We start from the raw sequence: 22,176 nt of genomic DNA, 5'->3' as shown, positions 1-22,176 counted from the left end.
GTATGAACATACCACTATTTATTTATCCATCATCCTATTGTTGGACATTAGGGTTGTTCCCAGTTTGGAGCTACTAGAGAAAAATTGCTATATACATTTTCACACACATGTTTTGTGAACCTATGTGCTGTAGTCTAAATGTGTGTTTCCCTAAAATTCCAACTGTGAGAGTCTAATCCCCATTGTGTTAGTATTAGGAGGTTGGGGGCAGCGATCAGGATTAAGTATGGAATCCATGAATGGGATTAGGGCCCCTATTTAAGAGATTCCCCCAGAGCAACCTTGCCCCTTCCTCTATGTGAGGATACAGTTAGGAATATGATTCCTGGAAGAGGACCCTCACCCAACCACACTGCCCGCCTTGGACTTCCAGCCTCCAGGACTGTGAGAAATCGATTTGTACTGTTTATAAGCCACCCAGCTGTGTTATTTTATTCTAGCAGCTTGAACAGACAAAGACAATATGTTTTTATTTATCTTGGATAAATATAGTGGTACTGGAATTTCTGGGTCCTAGTGTAGGTGTATGTTTAACTTTTTAAAACTACAAACAGGTTTACAAACTACGTGTGCCGTTTACTCTCCCCCCAGGACTGTGACAGTTCTAATTCTACTCCTCAACCTCACCAACATTTGTGATTAATCTTTTTAATTTTAGCCATTCCAGTGAATGTGAAATGATATAATTTCCCTAATTACTCATGATATTGAGCACCTTTCTATGCATTTATTGGACATCTATGTACTTTCTTTTATTAAGGTGTCAATTTAAGCCTTTTGCCCAATTTTTAAGTTAAGTTGTTTGTCATTTTGTTATTTATTTATAGGAAACACTTATATATTCTGGATACAAATGCTAATATTTCTCCTGGCTGGTGGCTTGTCTTTTCATTACTTGTCTGATTAAAAAAAAAAACAAAACTGTTTTTTAAATTTTGATGAAGTCTTATAGCTACAGAATGTGTTCCAAGACCAAGCAATCTGATGGAATATTTTCCAGAAATAAGATAACTGGGGCTCCTAGCAGGGCTATAGTTTCCTTCAAGTTTGTTCCTGTGGTGTTTCAAAGAGAAGCTGAAGTCACGTAAATAGCCACCGTGTGGGCCTTCCTAGATGTGTGGTATGGCTGCGTTCTTTTAACAGTGAAAGATTGCATATGCTTGCTCTGTCCGGTGGCCACCATAAAACTCAATCCGAGGGGCCTGTGTGTCCAGGGGTGGAAAAGAAATGGCCTTAATTTCTTCTAGATATCTGTGGCCTTTGCTGCTGAGGATACATAGGTTACCAACCTAGAAGCCCTGGGGATCTTTCAGTTCAGTTCAGTCACTCAGTCGTGTCTGACTCTTTGCGACCCCATGAATCACAGCACACCAGGCCTCCCTGTCCATCACCAACTCCTGGAGTTCACCCAAACTCATGTGCATCAAGTCAGTGATGCCATCCAGCCATCTCATCCTCTGTTGTCCCCTTCTTCTCCTGCCCCCAACCCCTCCCAGCATCAGGGTCTTTTCCAATGAGTCAATTCTTCGCATGAGGTGGACAAAGTATTAGAGTTTCAGCCTCAGCATGAGTCCTTCCAATAAACACCCAGGACTGATCTCCTTTAGAATGGACTGGTTGGATCTCCTTGCAGTCCAAGGGACTCTCAAGAGTCTTCTCCAACACCACAGTTCAAAAGCATCAATTCTTTGGTGCTCAGCTTTCTTCACAGTCCAACTCTCACATCCATACATGACCACTGGAAAAACCATAGCCTTGACTAGACAGACCTTTTTGGCAAAGTATGTCTCTGCTTTTCAATATGCTATCTAGGTTGGTCATAACTTTCCTTCCAAGAAATAAGCGTCTTTTAATTTCATGGCTGTAGTAACCATCTGCAGTGATTTTGGAGCCCCCAAAAATAAAGTCTGACACTGTTTCCCAAACTATTTACCATGAAGTGATGGGACCAGATGCCATGATCTTCGTTTTCTGAATGTTGAGCTTTAAGCCAACTTTTTCAGTCTTCTCTTTCACTTTCATCAAGAGGCTTTTTAGTTCCTCTTCACTTTCTGCCATATGGGTGGTGTCATCCGCATATCTGAGGTTATTGGTATTTCTCCCAGCAATCTTGATTCCAGCTTGTGCTTCTTCCAGCCCAGTGTTTCTCATGATGTACTCTGCAGATCTTTAATCGATAGAAATTGTTAAGAGGAACTCTTATCAGAAGAGGAACTCAAGCAAGGGAGTGAAAATCAGAAACAGGTGCCCTTGCTTGCTCCCAAGGTAGGGGGGTGGTGAGCTGGTTCCTTTAGTGGGTGAGGGGGAGGGTGGATCTGGTGGGTCGGGCAGGAGGCGTAGCTTAGGTGGTCTGCCCACCCTCTTGGTGGTATCTGAGTGCAGGGATCATGTAGTGCTCTGCTTTTGCTCCTGGCACTTCACAAGTGGCAGGTGGTTTGTGGCCCTCTTGTATCTTATTGTTCATCATTTGGCCCAACAGCACATGTATGCAGTTATTTTTAGTCCCTTATATTTAGTTTCTTTGTATTTTGTTGCCGGAGGAGATGTTTGTCCAGGTGCAGACACGACAGCAAAAAGTCCTGGGTCTCAGCCTATCTCACTTATATACCATAAGTATCCAAAATCTTAAATATGTACGTTTTCTCTAACTCAGTAATTCTACTTCCAGGAATTTAACATAAGGCTAAATGCATGGTTATATTCAGAATTTTAACCACAATATACAGATTTCACTTTTGTTGGGAAACTACATAAAAGAGTGGATAGTTACATATAGGTTGAAAACTCCATATAGCAGAATGCAGTGAAATCTTTTAAAGTTATTCCCTATAAATACCATATTTTTATTGACAGATATATTTATTTGCAATGTTGTATAAAAAGATTTCAAAATATATATACTTCTATTTTATATATACATAAATCCATATATATTCATATATGTAGGAGGATTTTTATTAAATGGGACATTTAATTTATATACATTTACAAAATATATATGTGTGCGATTATACTGTTTGTAAAATCATGACCCAGATGGCTTAGTCTGAGAGTGTATCTAAGTCAAAAGAATTATATCAACAAAAGTACATTTTAAATAGTTATGAAAGAAAGTGAAAAGTGTTAGTTGCTCAGTTGTGTCTGACTCTTTGCAACCCCATATACTGTAGCCTGCCAGGCTCCACTGTCCATGGAATTTTCCAGGCAAGAATACTGGAGTGGGTAGCCATTCCCTTCTCCAGGGGATCTTCCTGACCCAGGGACTGCACTCGGGTCTCCTGCATTGCAGGCAGATTCTTTACTGCATGAGTCACCAGGAAAGCCCTACTTCTGCTTCTGTATCTGAAGGCTATCCTGTCATGTCCAGTAATACTTTTTCAATATCCTTAATTCCTTTCCCATTCACATGCTACATAGCTGCTTTTGCGTCTCTACCCAAAATCCCACTAAGACAATCGTGCAGCCCTCTCCCCTTCTGCCTTAGTGCCCTCCCATACTCTCTGTTCTCCATCACAAAAGCCAGAGAATCTTGTGCCAAGTGGTGGGCTCTGCTTGGAAGAAGAGGAGGGGAGAAACTGAGATGGTCCAAGCCAGGATTCTTTGTAGCTAACTGGAGTAGGGTGATGGGTGGGGTGGGTGAGCAACTGGGAGGGCGTTGGGAATATGCCAGCATTCATAATCTTCATTCTATTTCATATGCATAGAAAACAGCTGGAAGGACATGCACGAAGGTCACAATGTTAACATTTTGTTATTTCTGGTGATAGGATTAGAGTGGATTTTAATTTCCTTCCTTTTGCTTATCTATGTTTTCTAATTTTCTACCATGAACAGACATTCCCTGATTTAGTTCTTAGAATTTTTATTGAAGTATATCTTGATTGATTTATAAAAATCATTTGGAAAAAAAAAAAAGTTCCCCAGTGCTTCTCAGAATTATAAGGTTGGAAAAGTAAGTATGGTAAACCCTAAGTTAAGGAGGTTTAAAAATATATTCTCTGTCCCAGATACACCACTGACATTTGTACCCGAGCCAACCATCAGCCAACACTGAGATCTGTCTTTGTGCCTGTCACCCCTTTCTGTCAAATAAAAGCAAAAGGTATTTTCAAAAATGTGCACGTTAGGGAGAAGGACTTGGAGCAGGTCAAACCAGTTGACACATATGTCTTACCTGGAAAATGGGGACAACCACACGATCCTCGGGGGTTGGTGAGGGGCCACAAATGGAAAGCCTAGCACAGGACCGGCACATCTCAGGTCCTCAAGGAGCTCTGAGCACCTGCTGTGTTCAGTTCTTTTGCTTAAGAGGCAATTACTGGTTTCAGCTTTGGGCTAAGTTCTGAATTGGGGGCTATGGATATAGCAGTAAGACACTGACCCAGCCCTAATGGAGCCCCCAGTTTGTGGGAGGAGACAGATAATATGAAAGTGTCTGCTTATGTGCCAGACAGTCTTCTAAACACTTGATATTTGCACATCGATGCTTTACATCCTTATAGTAATTGATGAGGTGTGTGTGCATGTTAAATTGCTTCAGTCATGTCTGACTCTGTGTGACCCTATGGACTGTAACCCACAAGGCTCCTCTGTCTGTGGGATTCTCCAGGCAAGAATACTAAAGTAGGTTGCCATGCCCTCCTCCAGGGGATCTTCCCAACCCAGGGATTGGATCTGCATCTCTTACGTCTCCTGCACTGGCAGGCGGGTTCTTTCCCACTACTGCCACCTGGGAAGCCCAATCTGATGAGGTAGATTATCTCAAGTATTACTTTGTAGTCTGTCTTCCTGGTCACGGATGCCTGTCCCTCTGTAAGAGCCCACATCTGTGGTAACGGTATTGGATCTGTTTGTATATGTGGTGGGTGAGAACTTGGGTACTGGAATCAGACTTTCTGGGTTCAAAATGCAGCTCCACCAATTATGGGCAAGATATTTGATCTGTCAATGCCTCAATAATGTTTTCAACTGTAAAATAAGAATAATAATAAGTTGTTGCCTCACAGATTATTGTAATATTTATATAAAGCACTTAGAACAGTGTCTGGCACACAAGCTGTCAGTAAACATTTGCTGGTATTATTATTATTGTTGTGTCACTTGTCTCCTTCTGTAGACTGAGAGCTCCTTGAGGACTATGACACTATCTTATTAATTATATGTGCAACTCCCAACCCAAGGCTGATCATGGGGTTGAAATCAACAGTTATCTGTTAAGTAAAAGAAAAAAGTTATCACTACTCGTATATTTTGAGGTAGGGAGAGAGGCGATACAGAGGGAGGAGGGATTGCCCTTATGAGTGGACATCAGATTCTCCCAAGAACCACGATTGTAGGAGGAATGTGGATTCTATTAGAGCAGACAGAGTCCAAGAAATCAGCCTAAATCAGAGTCAATGTAAGAACTAGAAGGGACATCCCAGACCACAGTTAGTGCTCCCATTTTTCAGGTGAGGATCCTGAGGCATAGGGAGTTCATGTACCTTATCTGTGGTCCTGCAGTGTTGGAGGAAATTTTGGGGGGAACATGGCCCTTTATCTTAACCTCAAATTCTATTAATACTCGTGGTTAATTAAACAGATTTTTTTTTCCATTTTGGTTCAGTTTCACAAAGCTTTATTGAATGCCAAGTGCCTTATTCTCAGCTCACGAGAGATGAGTAAAATGGGCTCAGAGACAAGTCAGACTTGCTTGAGATTAAATAAGCAAATCAAATATGAAAATGGGAAATCCCAGGAAATAATGAGCGCTCGCCTTGTTCCCATTCCATAGACATCAGGAGACTAAACAACCAAGCGAGAACAGTGGGAATACAGGACTTCTTTAGCGCAAACCTGTTGAGGTCACACTTGGGTTATGACTCTGGTCCCTCCAATTAAAGGGACCCCCCCTGCACAAGATGAAAACTTGAGCGGGGTGAGCAGAGGTTGATTTCCATTGGGGTGTTATGGGGTAGAAGCCATGGGATTCTACAGAATGTATCTCCACCTCCCTGGCAAAGATAATGTCTTCCCCAAGCCTTGCTCAGAGAACCCCCTCCCCAATCAGTACAGCCCCACCCCAGGGATCCTAGGAAAATGGGAGAGTAGGAAGTTGTTGCTAAGAAGCTTGTTTTGGCTCTGCTGAAGGCACAACTATAAATTCACATAATAAGAGACCCACCAGTATGACTGGAAATGCACAGCACAGCTGACGGGAGGGGAGATTCATAGCCTGCCTCAGCGCCATTCATCTTCCACCTGGGAGCAGTGTAGCCCTAGGCATCCATTATTTACCAGGGAGACAGGAGATGTCAGGGGGAAGGCAGTGTGTGGGTGGCAACCAGCACTGATGGGGAGCTGTGAGAGGCAGCGGGGTGCAGCACGATGTGCCTGGGACTGGAGCTGGGAGAGCAAGACTGTGCCGCTGCCCGCTCTGGTGGACACAGAGTCGGTCACTTAACTGCTACGGCCTCCAGCTCCTCAGCCTTAAAAGAGGGCTTGAGTGAAACAGTCTCCTCAAGTCCCTCAGGCTCTGGAGTTCATTCAGAATGTTCTAAGTGTTGTATGAAAATGTCGTTCAGAAGTTGCTTTCAGACTTCCTTCAGTCTGTGTAACAGGCTCTAGGTATATACAAAAAATGAAAAGTTAACAACGACCAAAAAAAAGAGGTTGTTTTCATTACTCTAGAAGGTATCCCTGGGGTCTTCAGGGAGCATATTTCCCCAAGGGTGATCTCAAACCTTTCCCTAAAGAACCCCCAGGCATAAGAGCCCCAGTGCATCTCCAGCCCAGGATCTGGAGGCATACACCCAGGCATGAAATGTCTTTGAGTTCTTATTTATTATCACAGAGATAATTTTGCACTCTACTCCATAAATCTATCCTTGCTTGTGTTGATATAAAAATAGTATTCTGAATTATTCACTGTTTGTGAATGTGCTGATAAATCTAGACTTGCAAGTTGGCAGAGAATCTTGTCTTTTGATCTTGAACTATACAAGCCCTAATTTTGTGTGATAAGGTTACAGGAGATGTCTAATTTCTTTTTCATGCTTTCTGTATTTTTTTTATTTCTTCTCTAATGTGTGTGTATTAATACTAAAGAAAAGTAAATAAAATTTTAAAACATGAAAAATAATGTAGTTCTGACCTTCCGCATCTAGATTTTAAGGAGGGAAGGGCTCCCCTTAATGAATGGGTTCCCTGGTGACATTTTCTTAATGTGCACATTCTTCTGTATCTGAGTGCTCTGTGCATGTGTGCTCAGTCTCTCGGTGACTCTTTGCAACTCCATGGACTGTAGCCCACCAGGCTCCTCTGTCCGTGGGATTCTCCAGGCAAGAATACTGGAGGGGGTTGCCATGCCCTCCTCCAGGATCTTCAAGTCCCAGGGGTAGAACCCACGTCTCTTAAGTCTCATGCGTTGGCAGGCGGGTTCTTTCCCACCCGGAAGTGCCACCAGGAAGCCTATCTGAGTGCTCTGTTTGTGATAAATAACATGTGGTTGAATGAATAAAAGAATAATGACAATTATGATGATGATAAAAGCCACCATTATTGTGTTTTTACCATGTGCTACTGTTCTAAATTCTTTACCTCGGTCATCTCATTCAATCCTTATAAAACCCTTTGAGGCAGGTCTTATTATCCTCATTTTGCAGACGAGGAAACCAAAACATCAAGAAATGAAGTAACCGTTCCAGTTGGAACAGCTTTCCTGTGCTGTCTTTTATCTTCTCGGCTGGCCTTTTAGACCTGGTCATTGTGGCAGCATTTGCCTGAGCGCAGCAACTTGGTGGCGTTTCTTGGCAGTTCCTCATCTCTTGGTTTTGCCCTGAGGCTTCTCTGCCCTTTTCCACTTATTTATCTGTATTTTCTAATTTTCCTAAGGTGTCAGTTGTGTCATGGATGGAGAGCAGGGTGGCAAACTAATCTATGCTAGCTTATTCACACAGAACTCTCAGGTTCTTTTAGCAGATAGCAGTAGCCATGGGCATAGTTGAAGTGGATGTGGATTAACTAGTCTCCACAGTCCCACCATCATCTTATTACAAAAGCAAATCTCAGAGCAAAACCTGCCACACATGCAGACTTATTAAATAAGCATTCACAGGCTGGCAAACATAACACAGGGCAAGCAGCCTGCTCTGGAAGCTGCTCAAGTCCCAACTCTCTGCCCATTTGGGTACTGCAACTGCTTCCGGAGTGGAAGCTTCACTGGAAGAAGGCAGGCGAACATTCTCGAGCGGTGGGTCTCAAACTTGAGCAACCATCCAAACCTCCTGAAGGGTTTCTTAAGGCACTGACTGCTGGGCCCTGACCCTAGAGCTTCTAAGGGCTCCACACTTTGAGATCTGATTTTGTTACTCTCTCTGATAAATGGCATCAGGCAACCAGCAATTGGCTCAATCCCTGGGCACAGGACCATTTAGAGAGTTAGTCTATGGTCTAGAACACCAACCCTTGGGTGTGGACTACAAGGTGCTCTGGATTCCTTTACCTAAAAGACACAGGGTAAAGAATGTCAGTGAAAGGTTTTAGAGCGGCGGTCCTCACATTTTTGGCACCAGGGACAGATTTTGTGGAAGACAGTTTTTCCATGGCCTGGGGCTGGGGTTGGGGGGTGGCTTCAGGAGGATGATTCAAGCACGCTACATTTATTGTGCACTTTATTTCTATTATTATTACACAGCTCCACCTCAGACCATCAGGCGTTAGATCCTGGAGGTTGGGGGCCCCTGATTTAAAGGACACTGCTAATGTCATCAGTGAGAAGCCATTTCTCATCCTCATTATGCTAATTAGCAAAGCCTGGTGCATTCCTTGGAGAAGGCAATGGCACCCCACTCCAGTACTCTTGCCTGGAAAATCCCATGGGCAGAGGAGCCTAGTAGGCTGCAGTCCATGGGGTCGCTAAGAGTCGGACACACTGAGCGACTTCACTTTCACTTTTCACTTTCCTGCATTGGAGAAGGAAATGGCAACCCACTCCAGTGTTCTTGCCTGGAGAATCCCGGGGACAGGGGAGCCTGGTGGGCTGCTGTCTGTGGGGCCGCACAGAGTTGGACACGACTGAAGCGACTTAGCAGATGCATTCCTTATGCTCCAATAACTAAGGTTCATTTCACATAGATAGTTGGAGCATGGCCTCACTGATACAATATGAGCTGAATAGCCCTGTAGTGTTAATTCCTGGAGAGGGCACCTAGGGTATAACATAAATTAGCACAAATGCCTAACATCACTTGTCCAAATGGAACATTTTAGAGTAAGTTACAGACAACATTAATAGAAGGAAAGTTCATTAACAAATCGCGGGGCGTTTGTTTGGTCCCACAGACGGAGCCTGAGATCATAGAGGAAACCAACATCGACAGGGTGAACGAGCCCCGGGGCTATGGCCGCTCGAGGCAGGTGAAAGGCCACTCGGAGACCTCCACGCTGAGCTCGCAGCCCTCCATTGACGAGGTCCGGCAGCAGATGCACATGCTGCTAGAGGAGGCCTTCAGCCTGGCATCGGCAGGCCATGCGGGCCAGGGCCGGCACCCGGAGGCCTACGGCTCCGCCCAGCACCTGCCCTACTCCGAGGTGGTGACCAGCGCTCCGGGAACCATGACCCGGCCCAGGGCTGGGGTGCAGTGGGTGCCGACCTACCGCCCAGAAATGTACCAGTACAGTCTGCCCCGGCCGGTAAGTCAGATGTCCCTCCAATCTGCCTGTCATCATCAGATCTGCCTGTCCTGGGATGTGCCCACAGGGGTCTCAGGGTGGGGACTTTTGTGATGAGCCATCTTGGGATTTGGAGACGACCTTTGCTGGGCTCTCATCCCGTCCTCCCTCCCTGATCCAAGCCTAAATCTTTCAGTCCTATGGGCACAGGCGCACGGGTAAGCCCTGATGTCCAGCTGAAGCACGTTTTTGAATGAATTTCCTTTTCTATCCCTCCTGTGAAGGCCAGACCTCATTCTTTGTGCACTGGTGGTTTTCTACAACCCCAAGGGCAAGGACCTCATTTAAATGTCAAAATGTAGGCCAAGGCCCCATATCAGGGGGCCGTGGAGCACGTGGTTCTGAGCAGAGGCTCTGGAGGCGGGTGATTTGACTTTGAATTCCAGTTCTAGCATTCAGCGGCTTTGTGACTTGGGGATGTTAGATTTTCTACAGGTGAAATAAACAGATAAGAAAAACAACCGACTTCCTAAGGTGGTTGTAAAGATTAACATGAGGTACTAGACGGATGCCAGGCACCCAGTAAATGCCATAAATGTTTGTCATGATCATCTCACTAACTAGTAACTGTACTTCAGTATTTGAGAAAGTACCCAGTGACTAAAGGCTTCCATGATTTAAGCAACCATTTTAATTAGTTTGCATTTAATTAGTTCATCACCATAGCATCTATAGATAATCTTTTTAAAGGGACATAGTTTTATAAGCCACAGACCATAATAGACAATGCTTTGTGTGATATATAGATTCCACCCTTGTAATATTTCATGCCCTATCTCCAAGTTACTCATTAATAGAGCATTATAAATTGTGGTTATGATATGTAGTTATCTAATAAAAGCTAGAGAAGGCACGTTGCTGACAAATGTCCATATAGTCAAAGCTATGGTTTTTCCAGTAGCAGTCATGTGTGGATGTGAGTTGGATAAACAAGGCTGAGCACCAAAGAATTGGTGCTTCCAATTATGGTGTTGGAGAAGACTCTTGAGAGTCCCTTGGACTGCAAGGAGATCAAACCAGTCAATCCTAAAGGAAATCAATCCTGATTATTCATTTGAAGGACTATTGCTGAAGCTGAAGCTCCAGTATTTTGGCCACCTGATGTGAAGAGCCAACTCATTGGAAAAGACCCTGATATTGGGAAAGATTAAAGGCAGGAAGAGAAGGGGGCAACAGAGGATACGATGGTTGGATGGCATCACTGACTTGATGGACATGAATCTGAGCAAATTTCAGGAACTAGTGAAGGACAGGGAAGCCTGGCATACTGTAGTCCATGGAGTTGCAAAGAGTTGGATACAACTTCTCGAGTGAACAACAATAATAAAAGCTAACATTTATTGAGTGCTTCACTGTTACTAGGGAGTGATCTAAGTGTTATAAGTATGGTAACTCATTTATTTAGTTCTTACTATATGCCTCTGAGACAGTTACTAGTTTATCCCTATTTTACAGACGTTGAAACTGAGGTTTCACAGCTTGTTCAAGTCACACAGCCAGGAAGGGGCGGAGCCAGGACCCAAAGTCAGGCCATCTGATGACAAAGGCCATGTTCTTAACCTGCCTTCTGCTGTTATATTGTCTCTCTATCGTATTATTTCTTTCATTTTCCAGTAGACTATTCGGGACACCTATGAGCTTGTGGAGCCTTTTGATAACTTCAACCACCAGCCTCCAACAGCACCACTACAGTGGCACTTAGTAAATTGCTGTTATGCTACGTAACTACCTAATCTACACACTGTTGTGAACTTCCTTATTGTTCTTTGTTCCAGATTCCCTCCTTCACCAGGTCCCTGAGATATCTTAACACTATTCCTAATCCCCTCAGTCTTTCTCTTTGAATGTCAGTCTCTGGCCCAGCCTTTCCCTGTTGATAAAACTCTTATCAGGAGAGACCAAAATTTATTTCAAACTGAGCCTTTGGGGCAGGGACACCTGTACTTGGATGAGGTCATCATCACTGCAAGAGTTTGTCTTTAGGTTGGCAGGTGCAGAATTTCTGTTTTGTCCATTCACTCCAGGGTGATCAGATCATGCTGCTTAAACTCACTGAAACTGCTTTATTATTAATATTAACTTACAAACCTGCAGTGAGAAGCTGAATGACCAGGTGGGCCAGAATATTTGTTTGCTGGTCAACATGGTCTTTCATTGGCTTCCTTTGTAGCTCAGCTGGTAAAGAATCCACCTGCAATGCAGAAAACCTGGGTTCGATACCTGGGTTGGAAAGATCCCCTGGAGAAGGGAAAGGCTACTCACTCTAGTATTCTGGCCTGGAGAATTCCATGGACTGTATAGCCCATGGGGTTGCAAAGAGTTGGACACAACTGAGCGACTTTCACTTTGGGCTTTCCTGGTGGCTCAGATGGTAAAGAGTCTGCCTGCAGTGGGGGAGACCTGGGTTTGATCCCTGGGTTGGGAAGATCCCCTGGAGAAGGAAATAGCAACCCACTCCAGTATTCTTGCCTGGAAAATCCCATGGGCGAGGCGCCTGGCAGGCTACAGTCTATGGGGTTGCAGAGTCGGGCACGACTGAGTGCCTTCACTTTATGGTCTTTCATTAAGTAAAAGCCAATTTAGGGAAAGTACAACATTATCAGAAGGAAAACTGATATTGAGTTGATATTAGAGTCATTTTTCTCAGCCTGTGATATGCAAACCCAGAGAGCAAAGTCAGTAAAGGAAATAGGTAAATGTGGGACATCTTTTTTGCATCCCATTTTCCTGAGATATAGGTGGAATACAGTGCAAAATTCTTAATGTTTTAAAGGACTTTATTTTAATATTTACTATTTATTTGGCTGTGCTGTCTTCGTTGCAACATACAGGACCTAGTTCCCCAACCAAACATTGAAACTGGGCCCCCTGCTTTGGGAGTGTGAACTCTTAGCCACTGGACCACCAGGGAAGTCCCCTCAGTACAATGTTTAAGTTAAATAGAAGACTAAGGTCAATGCCCAGATTTCAGGAATAGGAGTTTGCCTCTGCCATCCAGGAGCTTTGCTGGATCTGTTCAAGAAGCACTGACTTCCAGAAGAGTGCCAGCAACTCTGGGGCCGCCACTGGCCATGCTCCCATCAGATGAGAATCCACATACCCTTTTTTTCAGAAAGAGTTAGAAAAATGCTCACTGAGCCTTGCAAATCAGGTACTTTAAAATACTTTCCCATGACAGTCGTATTACAGTTTCCACAATTACAGTTTTCTTAACTAATTGCCCATTAAATTGGTACTGTTCTTTATGGGGAAAGAAGGGATTTTCTCACTGAGATGTTGAAAACACTCTAATCTTACCACATAAAGTGGCTGTCCTTTGGGGGAGGGCTACCTGTATCCATTCTTACACTGATCCATACTGACTTCAGTTTCATTGACTCATCCTTTCTGATGCCAGACATTGACCATATCCCCAAATTCTCCCTCTACCCAGAGTGGGATGGCACTCACCAACTGTATGACCTTACCCGGTGACCGTAACTCTGAGCCTCCTGTCTATGAGAAGAGAGCTGCAGTGGGGAAAGGATGATAATTCATGAAAAAGGCTCAGCATGGTCCTGGCACTTAGCACCCAACAGGTATTAGTGGATTTTAATCAGAGTGCTTCGTATGGAGCCTGGTACATGGAATTACTGGATAAATGTAGCCATTATTATAAAAATATTCTCTTTTTCCCACTGGGTTCCACTGCTTATCTCCCTTTTCCTGACACTTCTGAGATGACATCTTTTTCTTCTACCCCGTTATACTCTTTTTAAGAGCATGCTCTGGGTGCTCAGGGAAGCCTCACTTCTATTTAAAGATGATCCTCAGGAATGACTGGGCCCCTCTAGCTGGAGGCCAGATTCTGGGGATCTGTGAACAGATCTGAATTTCAGAGAGAAAAACTTAAACAACTGGGATGAGTCTTCCAATGACAGTCCAGAAGATGCCACAACCCACATCCATATGCCTCAATTTAACAAAACCATCTAAAAATGTCATTGTGGGGATATGAAAGCTTAGATAGTTCTGTTTGCTATAATTCAGGATTGGCAGTTGTGCCAAGAAAGGCAGAAACATTAGTATTATATACTTTGAAAAAATGAAGCCACCAAAGAATGGAAGTGGACTGAGAAATAACACAGCAGAGAGACTGTCCATCAAACCAAATATCAAAGGAAGTTTTTTCATTGTTAAGGTTTTCTTTTGCCAACAACACATGAGGTCCTTATTTTAATGAAAAGAGAAATGGCTAACAATACACAGTAGCAATGATAATTCTTAACCCAAGTTCTTGCCAAGCCCTCTTGTGCTATGATAATATGGAAATCAATGGACAAGGTGGCAATTTAGAATGATAACTATGATTACTTTTCAGCTTCCAAAAAGGAAGCGCTCCAAGCTCTACTGGGGGATAATTGGAAGTTGCTGGTTCTAAATGCATTCGGCCAGGCTGATGGCATTTATATCATGGAGAAGGTTATTGCTGGCAGCTGGGGATTCCTGCACCGCAGTTCAGGAGACTCTTGATCATATTTTACCCCTTGAATCTGTGAAGAAATTGGACTTGACACCTAATGACCAATCCAATTTTGCTAGCAGCCATAATGGGTCTCTGCCAAGTGGAATGAAAATATCCTATAGCCTTCCTGTTGGCGTCAGAGTAGGGGATGCTGAGAAAGGTATGTGTGCATGCTTAGTTGTGTCTGACTCTTTGTGACCCCATGGACTGTAGCCCACCAGACTCCTCTGTCCATGGAATTTTCCAGGCAAGAATACTGGAGTTTCTATTTCCTTCTCCAGGGATCTTCCCGACCCAGGAATCAAACCCTCATCTCCTGTGTCACCTACACCTGCAGGCAGATTGTTTACTACTAAGCTACCCAGGAAGCCCTCCAAGAAAGGCAGCAGGGTCAAAACATCTTCCCCACTAGAGGCCTGACAAATGTAACTAACAGTGATAATAACAGCAGCTGCTATCTATGGCGCTCCCACTAAATAGGTTTTTAGGCTAAGTGCTCTTGTCTCTTCCAGGGCTTCCCAGGTGTTACTAGTGGTAAAGAATCCACCTGCAGTGCAGGAGACACAGGAGACGCAGGTTCAGTCCCTGGGTTTGGAAGATCCTCTGGAGGAGGGCATGCCAACCATTCTAGAATCCTTGCCTGGAGAATCCCAGGAACAGAGGAGTCTGGTGGGCCACAGTCTGTGGGGTCACACAGAGTCAGACACAGCTTAGCACACACGCACATTGTCTCTTCTGATCTAAGAACCACCCCATGAAGTCAACATTACTATCCCCCACGTACTCCATGGGAAGCTGAGATCTGGAGAAGTAAAGAAGCTTGCCCAGGGTGACACAGGACAGAACTGGGGCTGGAACCCAGGGCTCTCCAACTTCAAAGCCCATGTTCTGTCCACCCTCTGGCCAGGTAAGCCAGTAGGTTGTCCCAGGCTCTGATGAGAACTCAAATCTAAACTTCAGCGTGTGCTCTTCTTATCAGGAAGCCTCCCCAGTTGGATGGGGTTTTGTTCATTCCTATCATAGCCCCTTGTAAGACAGACATCTCTACTAAGATAGAATTGAGAAGATTATAGCCTGTTTTCCTCCTCTCCCCTCAAAAATAAAACAAAAGACTCCGTCTTAAACTTTCTTAATGATGAGATAACCAGGCATATCAGGCAGGAATTTACATCCACAGCACTTGGATTCAAAAAATGTTAAACATTTCTTGTGTTTCTCCAAATCTAATTTGAATCTATTCTGAGCTCCCATCCAGGCAGGTTTGGTGGGGCAGGAAGTGGGGGGGGGGTGGTCAATGTTAGTTCTTGCATAAAAGTCATTGGCAGTTTGGTGAAGTTGGAACAACAGGAGAGGTCTACCCTAGGCAGTGCTGAATGGTGTTTAAGGATGGAGGACACCCAACAAACCAAGAAGGTATCTGGAGACTGAAAAATGAGGCAGTTCCATGTAATCAATGGATCAGTATTATAGTATAGAGTAACTTACGTACAGGGTAGGATGGGGCAGGGGGCAATCCAGAAGCATTAGCAGCTGCACTAAACACTGCAGAGGGGCTACTGGGACAGTTTTATAGTTAACCTAGGGTTTGGGGGACAGGGAGTCAGGCAGTGCATTCCTAAGTCAAGATTTATGATGGGTAATTAGTCTTATGGGTGCAGGGAGAGAGGCCACCTGGAACCTAATGATCATTAGATGATATCTATTAACTACAAAGCCCTTGACAGCACAGAAGTGATTTACCACGCGGTACAGTCCCGGGTAGGGTCAATGGAAGGACAGGAGGAACTGAACAGGCCCAAGATGGAGTCAGTTATGCTAGCTGCCAACAATGGGGTGTTGCAACTCCCAGAGTCTGTGAAGGTAGGTTGCTCCATATTAACTGGGACAGCCTAGGTTGGAGATCTTTGCCTATGGGCTGCCCCGAGGAATCCCCCTTGAAAACCAACAGCGTGCCCAGTGTCTGGCAAATGCATATCCCTTCAGGCTTAGAGAAATCATTCAAGTAAGTAAAAATCACATTTTGTACAGGAATACTGCGTGGAAAGGGAGAGAGGGAGGGAGGAGAGAAATATGCAGCTCAGCTCACAAATTCAGGTGTGCAAGACAGGTAACTGTTTCTCTGTAATGGCGTTCTAGTGCCAAAAGCTCAGTCTCAGTATAGGGCCTCCCTCCCCGTCTCTGATTAAGCTTATTTTGTGTGTGTGTAGGACTAGGGGTGGGTGGCTACATGGTGCAAAGCATGGTCAGAGGGTGAAGAAAGCTTCAGTACTTGGTCTCATTTTATTCTCATCTAACTACTCTGGGCGGCACCTCTGAGAAGCGCTCCTTTCCACCTAGTCTGCAGGTGTTGGTCTGGGGAGAGCACAGATGTTTCCTGGTCCCCCTACTTACAAGCTCTCTCCAGACTTCTCTTTCCCTTCCTCCCATGCTTGAGCCTTCTCTCTCCCTTTCTGCCTCTCTCCTCTCTAGCCCTTACACACACACGCCCTTGCCCCTCTCCCCTCTCTAGCATCGTCCTTACACACACACACACCCTTGCCCCTCTCCGCTCTCTAGCATTGTCCTTCTGTTTATTCTCTCCTCTCCATCCCTTGTTCTCCCAGATTGAGATGGGACACAGAGCCCCTTCTCCAGGCTCATTAGCATCTAAGCTCTGCTCTTCTTTACTTAAGGGTCTTTGCCTAATACAGGGGCAGAGTGGTCTAAACCAGGGATTGCCAGCCTCCAGGATCTAATGCATGATGATCTGAGGGGGGGCTGATGTAATAATAATAGAAATAAAGTGCACAATAAATGTAATACGCTTCAATCATCCTGAAACCACCCCCCTCCCCAGTTCCACGTAAGCATTGTATCCCATGAAGCAGGTCCAGGGTGTCAAAAAGCTTAGGGACCGCTGGTCTAAAGGTACCTCACTTCTTTCAAAGTTTGTTTTGGCATCAGCTTTGAGTGCTTTAAGGGCTTAGGTTTTTGATATTCAAAATCCTAAACTCTTGCATTTTAATAGCTTTTAGCTTTTGAAATGCCAGGAAGAGTTGGCTCTTGGGCCATCTTGAGTGATAGTGAACTTCCTTCCCTGGGGCAGGAAGGCAAGATGTTCTTGGGGCAGGGGAAGGGCCCTGGATTCAAGGAACTGTGGTGGCAAGGTCTTGGTTACTACAATTACTATATCAAAATATTATCTTGTCTCAGAAGGAAGAGCATATCATTTATTGAGTACCCACTATGTGCCAGACATCACATCAACATATAAAATGAGTCTTTTAAACAGCCTTTGAAATGGGGTTTGATCCTGTTACTTTCATTACCTAATGAGAAAACAGGTACAGAGAGGTAAGTTACTTGAGGTCAAGCACCCGGTCAAGGTCAAGCCAGGTTTCAACTCCACTTTTGTCTAACTCCAAACCCATACGCTCTGCACCACGCCACCCTTGGCTCAGAATTTTGAGACAGCGCCCTTAAACTGGCTATGTGATTTTGGGCAAGTCAGTTCACTTCTCTGGGTTTCCTTTTGCCTCTGTGTTAAGGTAAGGAGTGAGGTCTTGGTGTCTCCTGTTCTTTCCAGCTCAAACCTTCTATGAATCCCAGGCCCTTGAGAGCCCCAGTGTTGCTCTCAGTAACTCCTGGTAAGCTGAGAGATCAAGATAAACACTGGGTTTTCACCATGGGGTCCGTCTTCAGTTACCACACCCTCTGTTTTCAACTAAATAAGAACTATCCTCTGGAAGATTCTACTTCGTGCAATAGGATGTAAAGTTATTTCCAGCTGCATGGGGCCTTAGGTAGACACAGGTTGGGCTGAGCAGTATTCACAGTGCGGTGGAAGGGGCGCCACGCAGTGGAAGCCAGCACTGTCAGCAGGAATGGAAAAACTGGCATATCCGCTCTGGCCTGGGGCTGACTGGCTGGCTCTGGACAGTGGCCTCCAACTAGAGTAGGTGGCTTTGGCCTGTAAGTCCTCGCTCTCCCACCAGTGCAAAGCCTGAGACCCTGATCTGTTCCTCCAACTGCAGGCTGCCCCCTTTGACCCGTCACCCCTCTAGTGCTACCCCCCGCCAAGGTTGATCTTGACCGGATTCCCCCTCTGGATGGATGCATGTGCACAAGGAGGGTCCAGCACACAGGGAGTCTCACCTGGGCTCACTCTCCACTGGGTTTGCTAGAAAGAATGGCCCTGACCCGCCCCCTCGCCCCCTGCCCAAGGACATCGGGACCGGGAACCTTGAGCAGACCATGTCCCTTCTACTTTTACAACCAAAGTTCTGAGCTCAAAGTGGAGCCTCTTCTTGTTATATCCAGGCTTCTTCCACCTGGGAGAACTAAGAGCTATTTTTATAAACCCTGCCTTCAGTTCCGAGTGTCTGATCTCCTTTCTAGCCAGAGGACAGGGATCCCAAAAGATGGTGTCCTTGGGTGCCAGACTGGGCCCCTCAAGGCCACTGTCACTGTTCCTGTTCCAGGAACTAGAAACCTGGAACAAGGTAACAGTTTTGAACAATAGCTTCCAGTGAGATCTGAGTCACAAGGCAGCTGGCAGGCAGTCAGGTTCCAAACACATGGAAAAGAAGCCAGAATGCAAATCCAGGAGGACTGGGACCCATGGGGGAACTGCACAGGGAAGAGAGGAAGACACTGCTGAGGGGAATTCCTCAGCCCGGGGCAAAGGTGGCCTTTCTGCTTTTCATGTGAACCTGTAGCTTCCCAGGAGCACCAAGGGTACAGACCAAAGGAGACCTTGATCTCCTGTACAGGCTTGCTTTGTACCTGGAGAAGATCATCCAAAGTAGGAAATTCCCTTGGTACTTGTCAAAAATTCAGAACTTTTAATCAATTCTTTGGTTAACTGTTACAAGATAGAGACCCCGAATGCATTTTCTTGGCTGGAAAACTGTGTTGACTACAGAGTATGCCTTCCAAGAACCAGGGATAAAAATAAGTTGTCTGTCTCCTCTGCTGATATCAGGAGAAGCCAGAAGAGAGATGAGGGGCTAGACACCTCTTTCTCTGTTTTGGGAAAGGCATGTCCTTACTTGTTGGTTTGTTGATAATAGTGTAAATGCCAAGCTGGAAGGACAATGATTTTCAAACTCTGCAAAACCGTAGGGTTCCGGGAGTCCCCAGGTGCCATCATGCAGGTAAGCAAAGGGTCAAACTCACCAGGGCATCCCCACCCTCAACTTCTACCAGAGCAGTTCTGCTTTGATTTGGTTATGTATTCGGGCTATGTCAGAATGGTTTCATGGCTAAAGAAGTGTTTTTTTTTGTGGAAACCCACAAAGTATTTGAGTGCCTTATTTCACAAGGAAAATAAATAATAGAAAAATAAGGCACAGAGGGACTGACGTGTCCACAGAGCGTGAATGACTGAACCAAACGGAGAGCCTAGGTTGGCTGTAAGGGTCTCGGTTTTACCTGCCTCACCTTGCCTATCCCAGGCTTAACTGATTGCCAATATGGCATTTGTTTTCCAGGCAATCTCACCTTTCACATTTGTTTACTACTCGTTGTTTCCACCTCTGATTTCAGCTCACAGTTTTTATTTTAGTTTGCTATGGTGTGGGAGGGAAAGGGTGGATAGTGGGTGGGAATCCTTAAGATTTCCTTACATCTTGCAATTCCAGCATGCATTAAAAGCCATGTTTCACCTAGGATCTACTTGTTATTTAGTGGGTTGGCCCTTATGAGTAGGTAGTCTGCCCTAATGTGTCTGTGCTCAGTCACTCAGTCATGTTTGACTCTCTGCGACCCCATGGACTGTAGCCCCCCAGGCTCCTCTGTCCATGGATTCTCCAGGCATGAATACTGGAGCAGGTTGCCATTTCCTACTCCAGGAATTGAACTCATATCTCTTTCATCTCCTGCATTGGCAGGTGAATTCTTCATCACTGTGCCATGTGGGAAGCCCATAATGCTGGAGGGAAAAGCCCTCGTTCATTTTAAAGAATCCTGTTTATGGATTCTCTCTCTGCTACCTTTTGTCTGGATACCTTCAGGTTTAAAGCCCTATCATCTTGTTCCTTAAGAGATATGGCAGGCCATGATACCTATAGAAAAAAATGAATAAGAAGCACAAGCCATGCTTTGTCTTTGCAGAGAGCATTCCTAGATTTTCTCCTGTTCAGAGGCTGTGGTCTGGCTTGCTGGTCCTGTCTCTGACCATTTTTCTTTTCTCCCCTCCCAAGTTAATTACAATCTTCTCTTGACAGTTTGATCCCTTATGTTTAAATAGTGCTTTATAGATCATAAAATACTTACACATACACTGCCTGGCCTGATCTGCTTTGCACCCACCCCTCTGAGCAAGGCATCCTTGTCTCCATCTCAGCAGAAGACACTGAGGTCCGGAGAAGTCACCTGACTTGCTTAGGGACAAAAAGTCTATTTATTAGCAAACCTCAACCCATATTCGGACTCCAAACCCATTGCTTTCCCCCACGAAATCTGCTTTCCATGAGTGAGAAAATAAGCACAATCAATGATTCATTCTTTATCTAATATTTATTGCCCATCCAGGATATAACAGGCACTGTTCCAGGCATGAAGATACAGCTGACAACAGATCCCTTGCCCTCATTACAGTCTTGTTGTGAATAATAAATAAGCAATGATATAATACCAGAGTGACAACTGCTATGATAAAAAAAATAAAACAGAATATGGAGCTCCAAGGGAATATGGGGCTGGATGAATGACAGAAAGAAAGAAAGGAGAGAAACATTCCTGGGGAAGCCCAAGGCAGGAAACAACTTGGCGGATTCTAAGACCAACTGAAGGACTCTGACTGCAAGGGCCCGCCAAGGGGAAGAGTGGGGGTAGATGAGACAGCAGAGGGGACTGGGGACCTATTAAGGGTGATGGTGACTGCAAGGGCCCGCCAAGGGGAAGAGTGGGGGCAGATGAGACAGCAGAGGGGACTGGGGACCTATTAAGGGTGATGGTGACTGCAAGGGCCCGCCAAGGGGAAGAGTGGGGGTAGATGAGACAGAAGAGGGGACTGGGGACATGTTAAGGGTGATGGAAGGGGGACGTTTGAGGAAAGAAGGAAAGTCTAAACCTCAGAAGTCTGCTTCCCTTTTAAGTAAGAAGAACCTGTGTGTTGACGAGCACCAGATATTAACATGTGTCTCCCTGTTTGCTCCTCTCTTTCTCAGGCCTACAGGTTTTCCCAGCTTCCTGAAATGGTCATGGGCTCTCCCCCTCCACCTGTGCCTCCGCGGACGGGCCCTGTGGCTGTCGCTTCCCTCAGGCGGTAACACATTCCTTTCTTTGCCTTGTTTGGGATATTTGCAGAGGATTTGGTCCTGTGAGCCCTGCCCTGACATAGTTCCTTCATACCCTGCCCCACTCAGGGGTGCATCACCTGTATAGACAATCATGTGACCAGGGTACCTTGAATGCCATGAAAGAAGTGGGAGCCACAGAGGGTTGGCCTACTTTCTTACCATTGACAATGGAAAGTCCTGTAGAACCCACAATTGAAAAAACCCAAGGTCAACTGCCTCATACCCTGAAAACCTCATGCCTTGACACTGAGCATCTAAAAATTATTCCAGTTTGGGCCATCACAACAGCTGTCTCAAGTCTGGGCACCTCCTGCAGGTGTGTGTGTCAGAAGACCCTTTGTTACTGAGGGGTGGTGTCCAAGAGGCTGGGGAGCAGTGTGTCTTGGCTCCTGCCCTAACTCTTGCCTTCCAAGACAGGGAGGCTGAAAGTACATGAACTTGGACAGGTCAGCTGGGAAGCATATATTCAGCATTCTCTTTGCTCTGTAACACTATAAAAAGCACATGCTTTACATATAGACAGGAAACAACAGCCAAGAGCACTGGGGGAGATTGGAATAGACAGTATGTCCAGGGCTGGGAGAGACACTGTGCCTTGGGGTCCATACGGGCCACTGCCCTGGCCTTCCTACCACAGCCTGCCCCAAAATGCTTGTCATGCTCTGTGTGGGCCACAGG

The 22,176-nt window shown here is 45.2% G+C and overlaps 1 protein-coding gene across 1 annotated transcript in view; it reads left to right on the top strand.

Annotated features, from left to right (window-relative positions):
* Positions 1-22,176, top strand: part of KIAA1549L (KIAA1549 like) — a 128,983-nt gene that overhangs the window by 93,023 nt on the left and 13,784 nt on the right. Inside the window, exons 18-19 of the mRNA XM_070383083.1 lie at positions 9,322-9,672; positions 21,367-21,464. Coding sequence (XP_070239184.1) covers positions 9,322-9,672; positions 21,367-21,464 — 449 coding nt within the window. The remainder of the gene's footprint in view (positions 1-9,321; positions 9,673-21,366; positions 21,465-22,176) is intronic.

The sequence above is a fragment of the Bos mutus genome, chromosome 15 (assembly GCF_027580195.1).
Source record: "Bos mutus isolate GX-2022 chromosome 15, NWIPB_WYAK_1.1, whole genome shotgun sequence".
Lineage (NCBI taxonomy): Eukaryota > Metazoa > Chordata > Mammalia > Artiodactyla > Bovidae > Bos > Bos mutus.
Note: the sequence above shows the minus strand (reverse complement) of the source record. Positions and strands in the feature narration are given on the sequence as shown.